This window comes from Crocuta crocuta, unplaced genomic scaffold (genome assembly GCF_008692635.1).
Source record: "Crocuta crocuta isolate KB4526 unplaced genomic scaffold, BGI_CrCroc_1.0 scaffold28, whole genome shotgun sequence".
In the NCBI taxonomy this organism is placed as follows: domain Eukaryota; kingdom Metazoa; phylum Chordata; class Mammalia; order Carnivora; family Hyaenidae; genus Crocuta; species Crocuta crocuta.
In genome coordinates this window covers 9,197,573-9,217,597 of record NW_027533256.1, presented here as the reverse complement: position 1 = coordinate 9,217,597, position 20,025 = coordinate 9,197,573, and the positions used below count along the sequence as shown (strand labels likewise).

The following is a 20,025-nucleotide window of genomic DNA, read 5'->3' as shown; positions in this document are numbered from 1 at the left end:
TGTTACTCAAGGTGAATCTGGGGACCACCAGGCTATACAGTCTCCTGGATAGCAGCTGAGCATCATGTCACATTTAATATCATGTTAAGACACACACTTACTTAATAATTAGGGTGAGTTAAGTAGCCTGTGATATTTGACAAGCATGACTTGCATCCATTCCCTGAGCAGCACATGGTAAGAACCATGTAGAACTGGACAAGACATCATGTCCTCCCTTCCACGTCCCCCAGTATGGGGGGCAACCACAGAGGTAATTACCAGCCGTGGGTCACGTGTGCTAACAGAGGGGGAAATGACTCTCTGGAGAGGATTCAGAAGAAAGGTTCTATGGAAGAAGTGTTTGAGTTGGATCTTGAAGGATGCCTAGGAGCTCACCAAGCAGCCAAAGCCAGAGCTTGAGTGAGAAGGGGCTGGAAGAAAGGTCCAGGTTACTGGGACAACATGGGCAAAGGGTAGGCCAGGCTTAGGGAACTGTGGTCACTAGAGCAACAGGAGGAGCTTACACACACACACACACACGCACACACACACACACACACACAGAATCACCGATATAATGCCAGACCATGGGGCGCAGGGAACATGCCTTCCAAACAGAAGTTAGGATCTGTGGTTTAAGAATTACAAGTGTGATTCCATTTACAAGAACCGTCCTTCCAAAGGCCAGGATGGCCCCTCCTGGTGACCACTGCGGCAATATCCTTGCTACTGACCAGAGAGGGGAGAGGTGCTTTACCTGAGACAGAGGAGAAAGAGGGAGATGATGGTATAGAAGAGCCTTGGTAGGAGACAAGGACCCAGCCATCATGTGAAGGGCAGTACCAGTTCTGGCAGAGTGTCAGGCAGTGTCAGGTGGGGAGCAGAGGGAACCCTCAGGCAGAGGGCTTATGGGCACTTATGGACTCTGAGGTAGGAGAGATGGCCCCTTTGCCCTCCAGGGATCCATTAACAAGTTACAACAAACAGCTGGAGCAGAGACCCCACTCCCCAGGCCCACTCTACCAGGATGAGTCCGGGGAAGCAGCAGGGTGACTCTGGGGGCTTCTGGGCAATGGTGTCCAAGTCTGATGCTGCCAGAGAAGAGGTGCCCTGAAGAAACCAGGGAGGAGGGCTGATGGGGCCAGCTCCCTTGGGGACTGAGTAACAGAAACCCTGATGGAATGTGAGCTCCAGGAGGACCTAGATTTTTTTATCTGTTCCTTATTTCACTGCTTTATTCCCAGCACCTAGAACAGTAACTGACACATATAGGTACTCAATAAATAGCTGCTGAATGAATAAATGGATTAACTGTTGAACAAATGGAAAGATGATGGATGGGTGGAAGGAAGGAAGGAAAGATGGATGGCAGGAAGGAAGGAAGAATGGATGGGAGGAAAGAAAGATGGATAGATGGATGGGTGTATAGATGGATGGAAGGAAGGAAGGAACAAACGAAGGAAGGAACGAAGGAAGGAAGGATGGATTCATGGCTAGACAGATGTATGCATGCATTAGTGAGTAGGTGGATGCATGGATGCATGCATAGATGCATGGATGGATGACCAAACTGGGAAAACGCAAAAGCTAAGGACCTAGAGACATAGCAGAAACTAAGCAGGCAGGAGCACCTGGGTGGCTCAGTCTGTTAAGCGTCCGACTTTGGCTCAGGTCGTGATCTCATGGTTCGTGGGTTCGAGCCCCGCATTGGGCTCCGTGCTGACAGCTCAGAGCCTGGAGCCTGCTTCAGATTCTGTGTTTCCCTCTCTCTCTGATGCTCCCCCGCTCACACTGTCTCTCTCTCAGAAATAAATAAAACATTTAAAAAATTTTTAAAAAGAAACTAAGCAGGTCTGCTGTGCACCTATCCCACGTGGATAACCTTAGGCTGTTGCTGCTGAGGTGTTGCAGTCCATGCCCCTCTGTGCCCAGGGGGGATATGCCAAGCATGATCATGCCCTGGTGGCCTAGGCTCCCATGCCCTAGACCCAGGGCAGTGGGGATGCCAGGATGGGGCAAGGACTGACAACAGACATGTATCCTTCATACTCATTGTGTGTTTTCCTGGCTTCTAGCCCGCTCCAAAAGCCTGGTGATGGGGGAGCAGAGCCGGAGCCCTGGGCGGCCACCCTGCCCCCACAGGCTGGGCCCCATACTGAAGGAGGGCTGGCTGAAGAAGCAGAGGAGCATCATGAAGAACTGGCAGCAGCGCTGGTTCGTGCTGCGTGGGGATCAGCTTTTCTACTACAAGGACAAAGATGAGACCAAGCCGCAGGTGAGAAGCATGTGTCTTGTGTCCTGGGCACCACGGTGGGGTCCAAGGGAGGGTAAACTAGGCCCAGGAGAGGGGAGAAGGTGGAGATACTCCTGTCAGGACTTCCATTCCTCAAGGCCCCAAGCCACTGACTTCACTCACAGTGTCACTTCACCAGGATTTCCAAAGTGATTGCTACTCCCAGCCCCTGTGTTCCTGGTATCACCGCTTGTTTTATGGCCACAGCCTCAGCAGTGCAAATGTCTCCACATACTGTGGGTAGGGAGCCTCTCCACACAGCTTAAGGAATCAAGTCTTCTCTGCGTTCCTTTCAGTGTCTTGGTAACATTCCTGTTACTTCTGCTCTCCAGGGACGTGGGTACCCAAGACAAATGTAACCCCAAACTGAAATCTGGCTCACTTTGGAACCCCATGTCCAATGCCTCTGCCTCTCAGCGGCTCTCTTGCTCTCCACCAGTACTACAAGATCCACTTGATCTGAGGTCGGGTGGGTGGGAGCCTGTGCACATCTCAGCAGTTCTCACAGTGTAGTGGTGGGGCCTTGGGGGTGCAGAGAGAGTGCTCAGTGATGGGCAAGGTAGGAGGGACCTGGGCACAGTACAGGGTCACATGGACATCACTGTGAGATGACCTTCCCACCTCTCTTTCAATTCTTCTGAGTCTATCAAGGAGGAAGCGTCAGTTGGGTACAGACATGTGTTTCGCCGTCTTCAGCATTTGGGATCCTCCCTTAAAGAATGGGGACAGGGACGGGGGCAGGAAGGAGCTGGCCTCATCTCAGAGCCTGCAGTGGCAATAGTGCACACGTTCTGTCTTCACTGTATCATCCTAATGGTTAACTTCTGTTTGTGAAAAGCGGTACCGGGTTCCATTCATGACAATGATATCATGTTTTCCCCTCTACAATATATCTAAGTTAAAATGGAAAAGTGTCGCACAGCAGTATGAATATACTTAGTCCTCCTGAACTGTACACTTAAAAATGGTTAAAACTTTGGGGCACCTGGGTAGCTCTGTCAGTTTAGTGTCCAACTTTGGCTCAGGTCATGATCTCACATGTGAGTCTGAGCCCCACATGGGGCTCTGTGCTGACAGCTCAGATCTGTGTCTGTGTCTCCCTCTCTCTCTACCCCTTTGGATTCTGTGTCTTTGGATTCTGTATCCCTGTCTCTCTCTCTGCTCCTCCCCTGTTCTCTCTCTCAAAAATAAACAATTAAAAACAATGTAAAATCAATCAATCAATAAAAATGGTTAAAATGCTGTTACATGTTATGCATACTTTACCAGAATAAAAAAATAACTACTGAGTGAGACTGTTTAAGGAAAACTTTTCCATAGACGATAGCACCGAGGAGAGGTAGGGAGGACACAAATCACAAAGGGGGATCTGAACTACAGCTTAGGAAACCCTGATCTTGTCCAGACTCCCCAGTTTCATAAGGAAGGAACACAGCTCCCAGGGAGGCTGAGTGGGACAAGCAGAAACTTTGGAGTCAGGCAGGTTTGAATTTGATCTGCATTAAGTCTAGCATGCTAGCTTTATGACTTGGGACAAGTTACTTTGTTTTTGCCTTTGGTTTTATCACTGCTAAGTGGAGACATTGTTCCCTATGCCACAGAAATGTGCTAAGGATCAGATTGTCACAATACACATATCTGATTGCAAATTCTAGCACATGGGCTACCTAAGTCTGGGTACCCTCATGCTTTCTCAGCCCTGCCTTTGCCTTGCTCCCCACTTCTCCAGCCCTAACGCTGAGCCCACTCCTCACACTGGGCAGCACACTTCTGGCTTGCCCACCACCATTTGCCTTCTGGCCTTTACTTTTTGTGTTCCAGCCCAGCCTTGGCCCTTCATAATGATGTCTTGGCTTTCCTGGCTGACCTATTAGTGACTCTTACATATGACTTGTCAGGTCACTCTGAGACTATGAAAGTTTCCAGGGTCCCTAGCCTCTTAGAGCCCTGTTTGTGGCCCCTCCTGTCTTCCCCTCCTGGCCCAGCCCCTGGCACCATCTCCAGGGAGAACTACATGTTGATGCTGGGCGAGTCCAGGGGACTAAAGGACCACACTCAAGGGACCCAGGCCATGTGTGGACCCCTGCCACGGGCTTCCCCACATACTCCTTCCGTCTCCCATCAGCTGCAGCTCCGTGAGGAAGCTGTGTCTTCCAGATTTGCTGAACCAGACACTCCCCTCCCTCACCTGTCATCTTTTCCAGACTTCAGTGGCGTCTAGTGGAAACGACTAATAAAATGGTGGTGTCAACATCCCCAGCCACCAGCCTGGAGGAGCCTGGGGCCCAATCCAAACTAAACCAGGGCATTCATTGCCAGGGAGCCATTGGGAGACAGTGTCTCCCAACAGATGCCCACGTCATGCCCAGGGCCCCTGTTTTGGCCTCTCTGCACCTGGCTGACATTCCCAATCCTTGTGGGACACTATCGCTTCCCATAATTCCCTTCCCCCGCAAGTCTGATGGTAGCCTGTTATGCAAGTCCCCAGTCTCAAGGAGACTGTTGGTTAAATTGGACTCATTTAGCTTATACTGCATGATCTCAAACCTGCGTGCCTGCTGGCAAAATAGCCCACACATTTCCACTTAATTGCATGAACTACATGTAATGGACTAATTCCCAATATCTGGTTCCTGGAAAAATGTGCCCTGCTCACTGTTTACAGTGACAGAAGTGCCCAGGCAGTAAGCACCCTCCTGACAGACAGCCTGTCATCTGTCTAGCAGATGTAATTGTCGAGAGGAGGGATGTCCGGCTACCCCTGATGCTGCCCAGAGCACATAACGCATGATGAGGATGACTCTCGGCCCATATTCTGGTTCTCTCTCAGGGCCCATATCGCGCCCCTTCTCACTAGCAGGAGGGTCAGCGGGGAACAGACAAACTAGAAACGGGGAAATTCAAGATGGAGGAGAAGAGGCTGTATGAGCTCACGTGGGAAGACGAGGCAAAAGTGCTTTAGGACAGAACCTGGAAGTGTGCCCCTGTCCCTACTGCTTTCCCAGGACGTGCCCCTGATGGTTTCACCAGCAGACAGACGTTGTGGTTGCTAATAGAAGATTCCAGGGTTTTGCATCTTAGTGGTTTTAGCTGATGCTGGAAATGTTTCTTGAGCCATGAAACCTCCTACCACATTCTTTATTGGGCAGCCTGGTCTGGCAGAAGGCCCACTTTTAGTCTAGTGAACTAGCATCCAAGCCCTTCACTTCTGGGTCTCTTGGTTTTGAAGAGAAAAGGAACAGGATAGAAAACAGCAAGTATAACTTCCAAAACATACGATGGAGAAAATGTGATCAGTTCAACAAATGGGCAGAAAATGGGGGGAAGGAAAAAAAAACAAGAGGGAAAGGTAAATAGAAAATAAAACATAAGCAAATAGGATGGCAAGGATTAGGGACGAAGAGTCATCATAACAAACGTGACGAGAGTCAGATTCGTTGGTCTGTTAAATGACAGAAAGTGGAAGACTGGCTTTGAAAAAGAGCAAAAGCCAGAAAAGATGAAAAACAAAACATTGGAGACAAGATAAGCCAGCAAGTGCAAGCAGAAAGAGAGCAGATTTAGCAACATCAAAATCAAATATAATAGAATTCCAGGTGATGGGGACAAAGGGAAATATTTCATAATAATATAAATAACACACCGAGAAAATAGATCAGCTGTGAACTTTTATGCTCGTTATGACATAGCTTTGAAGGATACATTACCAAAGAAAACCAATACTCTTTGTTCTCCATTTTTTTTCCAAAAAGTGAAATGACAGGGACACGTTCATTGACTGTGGGGCAAAAGAAGACTTCTAAGAACAAAACAATAGTGAGTGAGGGTGTGCATGCAAGAGGGAGAGAAGTTCTATACATGTGGGAATGAAACACACACTTCATAATACCTCCTAAAGTAATAAGGAGATCAAAGTTAAATCAGACTTCTAGTTAAGGATGACCAGATTTAAAAAACCCCACAACTCCGGTGACGAGCACTGAAGGGCGCTTTTGAAGGTGTGAACACACCTGGGGGGAAGGGACGGGGGAGACAGCCGCCACATGCATCCCGGATGCTAGAAAACAGACGGGTGAGACGCGGCTGATTCAGCAGACCCAGGAGAGCTGCTGTCCAAGCCAGCGCTAGGACAGCACAGAAGTCTGTCTGGTTTGCAAAGCAGCGCCCCCTCACTTCCCACCAAAGATTCAGGGATTGGCAAGACCAGACGTCTCTGGAAATGAGGGCAAGAGAGGAGCCAAACACAGGAGAACGGGTGGAAGGGCAGCTTAGAAAGCAACTAGGTTGCAGATGTCCTGAGCAACCTCACGGGAAGCCTCACTGCCTTCCATCCTGAGGCGTCGCCGTGGAGCTGGTTCTCCGGGAGGGGCGGGAGCGGCGCACTGCAGGCTGAAGGTGCTGGCCCTGCTGGAGCACGAGACAGGGGTTGACGGGCTCCGGTTACTTAGGCCCCCCCACCCCCCGCCCCACTCTCCATCCCACATGTGGCTCCCAGGCCCCAGCAGTCAGGAACAGCCCTCAGGAAGGACATGAAGAACTTTCACTGAAGAATCTGACAGGCCAGGAAAAAAACACAAAATATACCGACAGCAGAGCTTCCCCAGGGAAGCAGCCCTGGCCCATCTCTCTGCATTGGCCTGTCATGTAGACAGTTCCTCATGGCCCCTCATACAGCTTCTGGTCCACTGTTCACAGAGCCATTCCTAGCGGGGGCGAAGAGGTTTGGGTCACTACCCATTTAAGGAAAGAATCTCATGTGAAGGACAGACACATACACAGGAAAGGAAGGAAGGAAGAGAGAGAGAGAGAAAGAGAGAGAGAGAGAGAGAGAAAGAAAGAAAGAAAAAGAAAGAAAGAAAGAAAAGGAAGGAAGGAAGGAAGGAAGGAAGGAAGAAAAGGAAGGAAGGAAGGAAGGAAGGAAGAGAAAGAAAGAAAGAAAGAAAGAAAGAAAGAAAGAAAGAAAGAAAGAAAAGAAAGAAAGAAGTGAAGATAGAAAACAGGAAAGAAGGAAGGAAGAGGGAAAGAAGAGAAAGAAAGGTGGAAAGGAGGAAAGAAAGAAAGTGGAGAAGAGGGAAGGAAAGAAGGGAAAAAGGAGTAAGAAGGAACAAAAACCATGCAGGGTTGGGGGGGAAACATTTATATGAAACTATGCAGAACACCCTCAGAGACAGACCGCTAAAATGGACAGTCCGAAAACAAACCAGTTCCCAGAATCCAGAAATAAAATATCAGGAATGAAACCCCAAAGAAAGAGTTGGAGGAAAAACATAACACAGTCTCCCAGAAAGAAGAGAGGAACAACCAGAGGAAAAGAGGAGAGGTAGTCCAACATCTGAATGGGAGGAGTTCTAGAAAGAGGGGAGACAGGAATCCTTAGATGCTTCTACGTAATTAGATCTCCAGGAGGAGAGTATAAACCCTAACTGCAGTGACCAGCTCACTGTCGAGGTGCAGGAAGCCATCTAGGGGCAGGGAGGTGAATAAAGCCAAATCTCCGCCTCCCATGCTGGGAATTCCATAGATCATACCTAGAATTTTAATTCAAGACATAGCAATGTAAGCATACTATTTTGAAATGAACATAAGAAATGAAAGAGAAAAGCCCCATCAGAAAGAGCTGGAAACAGTGACTGAGATTCAGACAACGTGGAATTGCTGCCTTATGCCAAGCCTTATGGGACTATTTGATTCGTCCAACTGTGTTGAGATATAACCTTAACTAAAAAAGTGGGTGAAACAAACTGAAATAATTTAGCTGGGGAGTTTTCAGAACACAGGCTGTAGGGAGGGTGGGGGCATGCAGAGTGAGGTGGTGACCAAAACACTCAGGATTTATCTGCATCCTTTTCATTTCTTACAGTGAGACTGTATTCATTGATATCCGTATTTTACAATGTTTTTAATTAAGACAAGAAAAGAGAATCTAAAACCAAAAAAGGAGTGTGGCAGGGACGCAGCCCTAGGAGTTCTTCAGGGAACCAGAAGGGGGAGCAGCCGAGGGTTCAGAGGGCTCCCGCTTCTAGACAGAGCCACCCAGCCCAGGCACCCTCTGCAGAGCTGACCTGGCACAATGGAAGTGCTCAGAAAATGCATTTAAAGAGAACCTGGGTGGGCGTGGGGGTGTCTGGCATCTCACACCCAAGAAGGAGCTCAGAGTCTCTGAAGTCCAAGTTTGAGGCTCATCGCATTGGCAGGAACACAAACGAAGAATGGGATGTGGAAAGGCTTGGTTGCCATGTGCGGGAGCCTGCGTCCTTATTCTGTCAACAGTGTTGGGGGGCTCTGAAGGTTTGGGGGCTCAGACTTGGCCCTCAGAGCTCTGAGAAGGAAGTCTTCCAGCAACAGGACAGGCAGAGGTTGGGAGGGGGCCAGGCTGGAGGCAGAATGACCATTCAGATGTGGCTCTTGTCCTGACATTGGGTGTGGTCTAGAAAACCATGGTGTGCAGGAGCAAGGAGGTGGGGAGCCTTGGGAGCTGAAGGGGAGAAGGCGTGACAGGTGACAGCTGCAGCCTGAGGTGACAGAGCCTCAAATCTACGCCCCGGGTTGGCTGAGGCACCTGCAGGCATTAGCAGAAGTGATTTAAAAATTGTCTGGAGAACAGGCTGGGTTTGGTTTTGTTTTTTCCAAGGGGAGAAGTGATGGGAAGCTCGGCCGTAGGAGAGGAGATTGATTTAAAGTTTGATTTAATTTCGAGTAAAAGCTTGGAGTTGGGAGGAGGAAAGACAAGATGGATGGGAAAGCAGATGCACTTCTAGGAGCAAACATTAACATTGGACAGTCAGAAGCCAGAAATCTTAAAGAACAAGGAAACCTCTGGAGGGGGAAGAGAGGCCATCTGACCCTAGAGCTCGAAGGTCACGGGGAATGTGCCAGCATGCGGCCAGTCGGCCCTAGCCTCCGCCTTGACTCACCAAGTGCGTACATCAAAGGAAAAACAGTGCTGTTATGAGCTGGTTCCTCGGATCCCTGCCCCTGGGGAGGTGCCTGGATTTTTCGGATGAGGCAGTGGGGGCTGGCATCAAGCCAGTGTGATGGGTACCCTGCCATAGCACCTGAAGTCTGACACGTGCAATAGGACCGCTAGGAGGCAGCTCTTTGCTGTGCTGCTTAATGTCTGCCCGTGGAACCTCTCAACTTGGTGTGTGTCAGACTCCACCCAGCACAGCCCTTATCTCAGCCCTGTCTGGGGCCATAATCAAGATGCTGTCAGGCTGGTCAGAGCCCATCCCCTGCTCACAGCAAGGCAGAGAGCATCAGACACTCCTTCACATCTAGACCTTGTAAATCTGACTCAGCCAGAGTTGATTTAGCATACACTGACAGAGCATCCTTCCTAGGTCGTGAGCTGTCGCTCAGACTAGCCAATGATGATGATGATGATGATGATGATGATGATTGTGGTTGTTGATATTGCTGCTGCTTTTCTCGTGTTTTTTTTTTTTTTTTAATTTATTTTTGAGAGAGAGAGGCAGTGGGAGCAGGGGAGGGGCAAAGAGAGAGGTACAGAATCTGAAGACAGGCTCCAGGCTCTGAGCTAGTGGTTAGAACAGAGCCCAACATGGGGCTCAAACCCACTAACCGGGAGATCATGACCTAGGCCGAAGTCGGATGCTTAACCAACTGAGCCACCCAGGCGCCCCGCTGCTGCTTCTTTATAACACTTCCTGAGTTTAATGTCTGTTCTCCATATTAGACTGTAAACTTCCTTCAGGTGGGGCTGCAGTTTACCTTACTTACCCTTTCTCTTTTCCCACCACCTAGCACAGCACTGAGAACATAATTGATTCTCAGTAATATTTGACGCTTACATGAAGAATTGAATGAACGGATGAATGAAAGAATGAATGAATGAATGAATCAAGAAAGAAACTGAATGAATGAGTGAATTCTGACCCAGCCTTGTGTTGGATCCTCAGTAGGAAAATATTTCATTGTTTTTGTAAAATGCCTGATGGCTGGCAAGGAGCTAATTGGACTGTGTTCCCTTATTAGAATGTAAGCTCATTGAGGTTGGGGTTTCGTCTGTTTTGTTTTTACTGTGCCCCCGGTGTCCAGAACAGCGCCCGACACAGAGCAGAAGCTCAGTAACACTTGTTGAATAAACATTCATGATTCCCGTTGAGGCTCACAGCAAGCTTACGAGGGCAGATAGAAGTCATTTCTGCTGTATGCACGGAGAACACGGTGATCAGAACGATGGAGTGGAAACTTATGTACATAATTTTCCATATTTGGCATCAGAGAACCTGGGTTCAAATGCCATTTATACCACCTATGAGCTGCTGATGGGGGGATGTCTTTGAAGCCCCCCTTGCTCCGAGCTTTGGTGCGGTGTTCTGGGGCCCTGGCTGCACTGAGGACAGACAATGAGAATGGGTGGTGGTGTTGTCCGTGCTGCCCCAACTCTCAGAGACCAGATTCCTTCAATCCTTCAAATGGGATCTAAAATAGAAGAGCTCCAAGAAGCGTTAAGAAGGCTTCTAAAAGGAAATGTGAGGGATGCCTGAGTGGCTCAGTTGGTTAAGTGACTGACTTTGGCTCAGGTCATGATCTCGTGGTTCATGAGTTTGAGCCCCACGTAGACTCTGTTCTGACAGTGCAGAGCCTGGAGCCGGCTTCAGGTTCTGTGCCTCCCTCCCTCTCTGTCCCTCCCCCGCTTTCTCTCTCTCTTTCTCAAATACAAATAAACATTAAACATAAAAAATAAATAAACGATAAAATGAAATGTGAAAAGCAGGTGACAGGTCCAGAAAGTGAGGACTGCTCGTACCCGCAGGTTTCCCTGAGAGCAACCTTGCACGTGACCCACATTGTCTTTTTCAGTGAAGAGTCCAGGCCAGTGGGTGTCAGGACTGCCATGGAAACCTGCTTTCTGGACCTCAGCAAGCTGTTTTCCAGAATCCCACATGATAGAGAAGGACTGACTTTTGGAGTTTGGCTTCCAGGCTTACTACCTAGGAACCAAAAAAGGGATTTCCCCGCTCTGAGCCCCCATTCCTCTCACACCAGGCGTGAGACGAGAGTTACCACAGACCATATAGGGCTGCCATGACAGTGAGATTCAACATGTAGGTAACATCCCAGTGATGGTCTTCTCCCCTGGGTGGAACTGGAGCCAGTGAAAGCTTAGCAAGTCACCCAGCTCAGTGAAGCAAGGGGAGACCAGTGGTGCACACCATGACCCTGATCTTGGCTCTACTTGGCCTTACTTCCTGGCTTTGAATCTGACTGAAGGCGAACACTTACATGTATTATGAACCAGGCATGGTTCTAAGTGCTTTGCACGTATTAACTTGCTGTAATGTTTATAGCAACTGGACGAGGAATGTGCTTTGATGGTCTCCAAGGATGGCCACCACCCATTCCCGCCCTCCCTGAGTGCACACTGCTCCTCGCGATAGGAATTGGAATCGATGTCCTCTCCTCTGTTCCTGATGAGACAGCAGTGATGCTGGGCACTTTCCAGGTTCGGCCTGTGAGACTCTGGGCAGTTTCTGCTTTTGCTCTGGGAAGTCACTGCCATGCTGTGAGGATGCCTGAGTGGGCCACAGAATGATGAGGCAACATGTGGAGGAGAGGACCCACATGGCCCAGATAGGAGAGTGAGGCCTTCGTGTACCTTCTAGCCCATCTCAACCCCAGCCGAGGGCAGCCGAGGGAGTGACTCTGGGGGGTGGGAGGTGAACAAAACTGCCAGGCAGTCCCGCCTGCATTCTGGCCCACAGAATCTTGAGAAATAATGAAAAGAAATCAGTTTTTAAGCCACTAAGATTTAGGGGTTTGTTTCCTATACAGTAATAAATGACTGAAATAATTTAGGGATGGTCATTATCCCCACTTTCCAGAGAAGAAAACTGAAGCACAGAGAGATTAAGTGATTTGCCTGAGATCACATAAAGCTAGTCAGTCTTAGCACCAAGATCCCAAACTAAACAATGTGACCCCACGATCCACTCCCTTAGTTATATGCTGTTGTGTGCTTTTGATTACATTACAAAACCAAAGATGCATTTAGTGAATCTGCAGAGGTGGGAGGGGCAGCAAAGGTGGAAAACAGCATGGAGATTCAAAATGACTCTGACAGGCTGGTTTCATGGGAAATTGTTAAGATAAGATACAAAGCCTTCCTTTTGGTTCAAAAAAAATCAGTTGATTTCACAGAATAGAAAGGCCTCGACTAAAAACAGGTTGAATGAGGCAGAGGTAAGAGTTTTAATTAGCTTAAAAGCTCGGTAGAGACTCACAGTGAGATATGGCTGCCAGAAGAACTGGGGACTGAGGGTTGTTATTGAGATGCAGAAAAATCAGAACAATGGATGGGAAGACCCATTAAGCTCTGCCTTGGTCACACCAGGTCGCAACTGTCACATGATAGCCCCTTGAGGCACCACACTTGCAGTGCAGCAGGGCACCCAGGACGGCAGGGAGGTCTGAACTCCTGGCCACATGAAGGACAGACTGAATAAATCATCTAGAGAAGACAGATCCTGGGAAGGGCACCAGTTCAAGCACTGAAGCTCATGTGAACAAGACTAGATCTATTCTGTAACCTCCAGAAGCTGTAACCAGTACAAGTGGGGTTACACAAAGGCCACCATGTCCCCCTGTATGTGAAGAACCCTCTGTTCAGTGGAGTGGTCTACTGGTCAGGGCTGAGCTCCGGTCCCTGGTGCTATGCAAGTCACGGCCGGACGGCCACTTGGCTTCAGAGACAGTTGGTCATTGAATGGGAAGTTGGCCACAGAGGATCTCTGAGTACCCTTTCAACTCCCAAAGCCAAAAGGTCAGTAGAGACTCTCCATGGAAAAGAGGAATAGAGGCACAATAACTAGAGTCAGCCAAACCATGGCGGTTTGCAGAAGTTCCATTCAGGATGAGTGAAACACAAGGCTGAAGAAATAGGCAAGCCCTGGGGGTCTGGTCAGACCAGGGCAATTTCCCAGAGTTCTTGCTGTTGACACCACCCTCGGTCTTAGGCGGCCATTCGGTAAAGAGCTCCAACCATGGCACCTGGCAAGGGTCTTCATGGAGACACAGTTGGTGGCAAGAGAGCTGATAAGACACAGACCTTAATGCCAGGGGCCCTTGCAGCTGGTGTCTCCAACTGGTCCCATTTGGCTTACTAGTGAACTTGCCCCTGACTTCCTTAGAGTTTCTGGAGAGCCTGACTTCTCTTCCTCCTTCCTCCTTTCCACTGCAATTTTCTGTCCACAGAAGAGCAAGCGACTAAATACTTCCCTAGCTGCTACCATAGATCTTGCCACAGTGAATTCTAGCTAATCTAGCTGCACTGAGAAGGAACATGTGAGTGTGATGGAAAGGTGCTGAAGCACAGCAAAAGCCCCACTCACTGCCTCAGGGTACCTGAAGAGCTAGCGAGCAGGTGTCCTCCAAAGGGCGTTAGAAGTCACCATGAGCTAACTGGGAACTGATGGTAACATTACCGTTAGTGCAGTGAAGAAAAACTAAACAATAAATGTTTTCATGTTTAAACTCTCCTTGGGGGACACCTGGGTGGCTCAGTTGCTTAAACGTTCGAGTCTTGATCTCAGCTCAGGTGTTGATCTCAGGGACGTGAGTTCAGGCCCCATGTTGGGCTCTGCATCGAGCTCCACATTGGGCTTCGTGCTGGGTGTGAATCCTGCTTAAAGAAAATGTCCTTAGGGACAACCTCAAATGCTTCTTTTACAAAGAGTTACTCTTTGAAGTCTTCTAGAAAGAGAAAGTCATCATTTATTTATGTTCAAATATCAGAATTTATGGCTTTTTTTTTAAAGGAAGCCTTATATTTTTGAAGCTATTTGAGAAATATAACTCCCCACTATTAAACAGATCAAAATGAAAATTCTAGTCAGTTACTTTAAATCAAATAGAAACATAGTTACTAGATTCAAATTGGTAACAGCAGCCAATTCATTTTTAAACAATTTTTAGACAACATTTAGTTAAAACCATTTTCTCCTGCATCTGGCATGTCAAGGAAAAATATAAGATTGAAGGAATCATCCAAAAATATGTGTTTTAAAGCTTATTTTGTTTTGTTTTGTTTTAAATTTTTTATTTATTTTTGAGAGAGAGAGAGAGAGCACGAGCAGGGGAGGGCCAGTGAGAAAAGGAGACACAGAGTCTGAAGCAGGCTCCAGGCTCTGAGCTGTCAGCACAGAGCCCAACGTGGGGCTCGAACCTACCAACCATGAGTTCATGATCTGAGCCAAAGTCGGACACCCAACCCACTGACCCACCCGGGTGCCCCGATATTTTTGAAGGTGGGCCCCTGAAATAACAAGACCAGTAATACCTTGTGAGTGCCTACCATTAATCATTATATGGCAATATTTGCCACTGTCTATAGGGAAAGAAAACCAAGATACTAAGAGCTTTGATGGCATACTCAAGAATATATAAATCACAAGTGACAAGTTGCCCCCCAACTCCTTGGCACCCAGAGTGTCATTGCCTACAAAACGGATCTTCGCCTTCTAAAAATGACTTCTGTGTTTCCTTGAGTGTGGCCTGACTGTTCGTGGAAATGTCATGAGCTTCTCTCAGGGTCTGCTAATTTAAGTCAGCATGGATATTAGCTTATAGTACTTAAACGTCTCCCACTTATAATCAGTCCTTTGGCTTTCGATTGAACCCAGTTAATTTACAATAATAGCTACAAGACTGATTGGTAAATTGCTAGTTTTGTCAATTACTAGGCAGAAAAATGAATCAAATGACATTGAGGCAGCATGAGAAATATATTTCATTCATTGTTTAGACCAGAATAACTTACTTTTAATTATATTTGGGGCATTCTAGCTCCTTCATACATTAGCAGACCACTGAGCAAAATGCAGGAGATTGGGAGTGTGTCTGTGTAGGTCTGCTGCCTCACCTGGTCCCCCGAGGATGGACACAGGAAGCATTTCCTGAATGAAGAGCAGCTTTTGAGAGGATGGGGATGAGGTGCGCCTTTCTTAGCAAAACACAGCCTATGCCCTTTGGCAGCAGTCACCACCGCAGATCAGCCGGGCGCAGGTCAGTGTACAAGGAATCTGTACCATGTTTCTTAGACTAACCTGTTCTCAACTAAACAGTGCAGGGGCTGCTCCCAGAGGCAGCATGTGCCCCAGAGCGCAGCACTAGTTGCAGAGCCTCAAGAGCAGTAAGACAGAACCGAACCATTTCCAGCCACGAGAGGGGCCCTTCCATCCCAGGCGAGCCCCTGAACCCAGCATCAACACATCCAATGGTGCAGATTTTGAGCAGAAACAAACATCTGAAGAAATGTGCCCCAAAGCGCGGGCCAGGCTGAGTAAGCAGGGTCAGCCTCTGGGACGGCCTGTCCATCGTGGGATCAGAAGGCTGGAAACATGCCAGGGATGACCGCACAGAACAGCAGGCTTCTGATTCATTGCCATGGACCCCGGGCTGTGGACAGTCCCGGTGTCTCCCCCCACACACACCCGTTCATGGTGTGGGACAGGGGCCAAGGCGCACTGCCTACCAATGGTTCCCCGTTCAGAGGGAGCACCAGAGGCTTTTCCAAACCCGCCAGGCAGGCTCCAAAGAGCCCAGGGCAGGGTGAGCACTGAGGTGGGACAGAAATCTAACCAAGTCCTGGATCAGAGAAAATACTGGAAAGAAGGGGGTGGCCAGTGAAGACGCTCTCCCCTTAAGAAGCTCAGAGCATGTGCCGCTGATGGCTGGTGCCCATGCAAATGCACCAGGCCTCTACCGCGGGTACCGAGTGCTGTGGGCTCCACGTGGATCAGGCTTATCTCGGTTTCTCCCTTAAGCCCTCCGTCTGCAAAACCAGGTATTTTAAGGAGGCAAAGAGACCTACCATTGGGTCCAGTGAACCATGGGGGAAGAGAGGCCACTTTCACGCTCTGTCCGGGGGAGATCCTACAGTGGCCGGGCACTGGCCAGGGACTGCTGTGGTAGCCGTGACCCCTTACTTACACAGGGACCTGCAGCCCTGCTAGATTCCTTCCAGTGCTCCAGTCCAAAAAGTCAGATGGGAAGTGGGTACCACATGGCCATCACAGCTCGAGGCCAGAACCCAGACCGCCCTCCAAGCCCTGCTCAGCGCCTCCGACAACAAGAGTGAGGCAGCTTTCCCATGCCTTCTAACGCCACACCACGAGTAGATGGACCTGATCTCTCATTGCCTTTCCCCCGCAACCTCCAATCAGAGGAGCAAGAGAATAATCTTTATTAATTAAACAGCTTGGCCTGCATAAAAATACAATGTGTAAATAGAACTATGATTCTAAAACTGTGTGTGTGTGTGTGTGTGTGTGTGTGTGTGTGTGTGTATGTATATGTTTGTGTGTGTGGCTAAGTGAACAGTTAGGATAAAATTATCTAAAATTTAATTTCTCAAAATAACTTCTAATTCATTACCATAAACAAGGCTAAATGGTCCTGAAATCTCAGCACCTAAACACAATAAAAATTTATCTTTTGCTGTGGACCAAGCGGCAGCCTTATCCGTCTCTCAAGGCCTCAGAGGTTGACCCAAGTGAGGGCAAGAAGAGAGAAGGCTGGAGGTCACTCCCGCCCGGTCCCACTAGCCAGAGCTTTGCCACGACCAGAGGGTTTGGGAACCCCCTGTGTAAGCGTTCTGGCCCACTGGTCACAAGTACTAGTTTCCCGTGTGCCTAGAAGACTTCTCACCGCCACGGGCACTATGAGCCTGCCACAGTGACCCAGTGAGGCCAGGACGCTAAATCTAGTGAGCACTGGCTTTACACAGATACCTTCCAAGATGGCATTGCATTTCATTCCCATGAACATGGTCACGGGCGTTAGAATGCCCACATTGATGACAAGGGCCTGGGGTGAGAGGCTGAGCCCAAGCCTCCCTCACCAGGGTGGAACCGAGGTGTTAGCCAAGGACCCAGGTCACTGGACTCAACGCCACCTGCTGAGAGGCTTAGGAATCCAGTGAGCCAGGGCCGCCTAATGCAATGGCCCCAGAAATGACTCAGTGCCGGTCAGGGGTACACAGGGGTCTAGACTAAGAGCCTGGAGTGGCACAGAACTAACTAACTACAGACAAAACCAGGACCCCAGAAAGAGGACCCACCCACCATGCAAAGGACACTCCCTGAGGGGTTGGGTTTGGCTGTTAGCTATGAGGCTGGAGGGCTCATGGGGGCCCTGCCAGACCCCATGCTTAGAGCTGCAAGTCTGCCCCAGGCTCCAGGCCCCAGGCTCACCCTTGGATCCCAGCTGGATCCACTGTCATGGGCTTGGAGGGGCCCTGGGCTGGGCAGCCCCACAGGTAAGGGATTCAGCAACTGTGGGCAGCTGAGGGTGCAGGGAGCTGGTGCTCAGACCTGGAAGCCCCTGCTTCCTTCGGGACACAGTGCTGTCCCTCAGAGTACAGCCAGTGACAGGCTCCCTAGGGAAACTAGGGACAGCCAGCAAGTCAGTGGTAAAGCAGGGTGAGGGGATGTGCAGAGCACACCAAATGCATTTGGAGTGCGTGGGACACAGCATCACTCTGGAAATCTGCTGGGAGAAGCTCTGGGACCAAGTCCTTAGCAAAGACACAGGCTGGACAAGTAAGTGACTCATCTCAACCCCTTAGGGAGGGAAAGCGCCCCAGCCAAAAAACAATTTGTCTTCGACTTCAGGTTGCCTTTCTTCATATCTGCATTTTAGACAGTAATAGCCACGGTTCCAGGCTTGTGTGATAAGGAAAGGGATGATGTTCCCTGCTTGGCACTGAACTTCGTTCTGATCTCTGTTACTTAACATTCGGAGTGGTTCAGTTCCTGGTTGGGTGTCAGAGGCTAAAGCTTTTTAAGATTGATCTGAGGCCACAATCAGAATTACAGGAGATAAGGAACCTTGAGAGATTGCTTTTTGAAACGTGTCTGCAATTTTCCAAGATGCTGCCGGGGGAAAATCTTATCATGTCCTTGCTAAGGAACATTTCAGAAGTTGGTTCTTCAGACAGTCTCCCTCCAGACAGGGTGAAAAATGAAGACTTCCCAGACAGCCAGCCTTTGATCAGGTTGGAGACAGAGCTCAATTAGAGGGCGACGTTCTCAGAACTACCACGAACCCTAAAACTGAGACCAGTGGGAGGGATGCAGACACCCCAGTTCCCGCAGGAGGTCCCCCCAGGGCCGTCATTGCAAACTGAGGAGGAACCCCACCGTCCCCTCCTGGGACCCCTGAATCTGCATCAGACCTTATTTTGTGTCACAAGCAATGGTCTTAATGGGGGGAGGGGATGTTCCCAGAACAAACCGGTGTGGTGGCCAAAATAGGTTTTACAATAATAATTATGACAATTGGTCCCTATTCATTCAGCCTTTAGTGCTTACAAAGCACTAGCTCAGGCAGTGCTTTGTACAAAGGACAGAGGTTAATATCCTCATTTTTACAGGTAAGAAACCCGGGCCTCAGCCCAGGAGCTGTTTGAGTCCCACCTCAGGGACAATGTCACAATAATTACAAACCTCCAGAATGATTTTGAAATATTTATATCTATTCTAACTCCCATGAAATGGTCATAGGTGGACTCTACTCCCTGGCTATGAAATAGTTCATAAATCACAACATCACTTACTCTGGACAGGCACTGAATCACGTGCTATCCAGACACTAGCTCACGAAATCTTCAAAACACAGCACATGACAGACAGGGAAACTGAGGCTCTCATGTCTGAGCCAGAGCCCCAGGCATTAAGCTTTCACGAAGTCGCCTCCACCGCGCTGCCATCCTGGGTGCCTACTACAGCACACCAAGTCCTCTGCTCACTCTGTCCCATTTGGTTCCCCAAAAAAACCCCATTGAACCGAGAGGGAAACTGAGGCTGGGCAAGGAAGCCTAGTTCACATGCTTACTGTGGGTAAGCAGCAGTAGAGGATGGACACCAGATCTGTCTGCAGCACTCACCTGTCAGGTTTCCCTGACAGTCCCACACCATCCCTGACCTAAGGGTAATCGTTGCTTACCTTTCTGCAACGTGGGTGAGTCCTGGGGATGAGGCCACTGAGTGGAGGTGAACAGAAATCTTTTGCCCTCTTGCTGCTGTTACCCTCACTGTCAGTCCCCCTGGACCGAGCTGAGGCCTCCGGACCGCCGGGTGCCCTGGGAGCTGTTCCCAAGAGGTATCATTTTGCCCAGCGATCTGCGGCAGCTTCTCCAGTGGGTAGAGAGTCTCATGCACTCCGATTAGAGGACTTGGAGCATAGCTGTCACTAGATTTTAGTCCCATGAAAGGTGAGAGGCCAGTCGCCCCAAATGTTTGCAGAAAGGAGGAGGAAGGGAAGATCACTGTCATTTGCCTGAGAATGACAGAGGGACATTCAGGCTGAGGAAATGCTGGCCTGGCCCTTGACACATCAAGTGAGGAGCGTTCCGTCAGGGACTTAACAGGAGAAAGTTGGCAACAGCCCATCAGGTGTGAGCAGCACCCTGTGAAGTATCTGACTGTCTTTTTTTTTTTTTAATGTTTATTTATTTTTGAGAGAGAGAGAGAGAGAGAGAGCGCCAGAGAGGGGCAGAGAGAGAGAGAGCAATGGAGACACAGAATCTGAAGCAGGCTCCAGGCTCTGAGCTGTCAGCACACAGCCCGATGCGGGGCTCGAATTCACGGACCATGAGATAATGACCTGAGCCAAAGTCGGACGCTTAATGGACTGAGCCACCCATGTGCTCCTGCCTTTTTTCTTTTCTTTTCTTTTCTTTTCTTTTCTTTTCTTTTCTTTTCTTTTCTTTTCTTTTCTTTTCTTTT

The 20,025-nt window shown here is 49.0% G+C and overlaps 1 protein-coding gene across 2 annotated transcripts in view; it reads left to right on the top strand.

Moving 5' to 3' along the window:
• Window positions 1–20,025, top strand: part of ARHGAP22 (Rho GTPase activating protein 22) — a 169,443-nt gene that overhangs the window by 51,050 nt on the left and 98,368 nt on the right. For both annotated transcript variants that reach the window (XM_077746435.1, XM_077746436.1), the window contains exon 2: window positions 2,058–2,257. In XM_077746435.1, coding sequence (XP_077602561.1) covers window positions 2,058–2,257 — 200 coding nt within the window. The remainder of the gene's footprint in view (window positions 1–2,057; window positions 2,258–20,025) is intronic.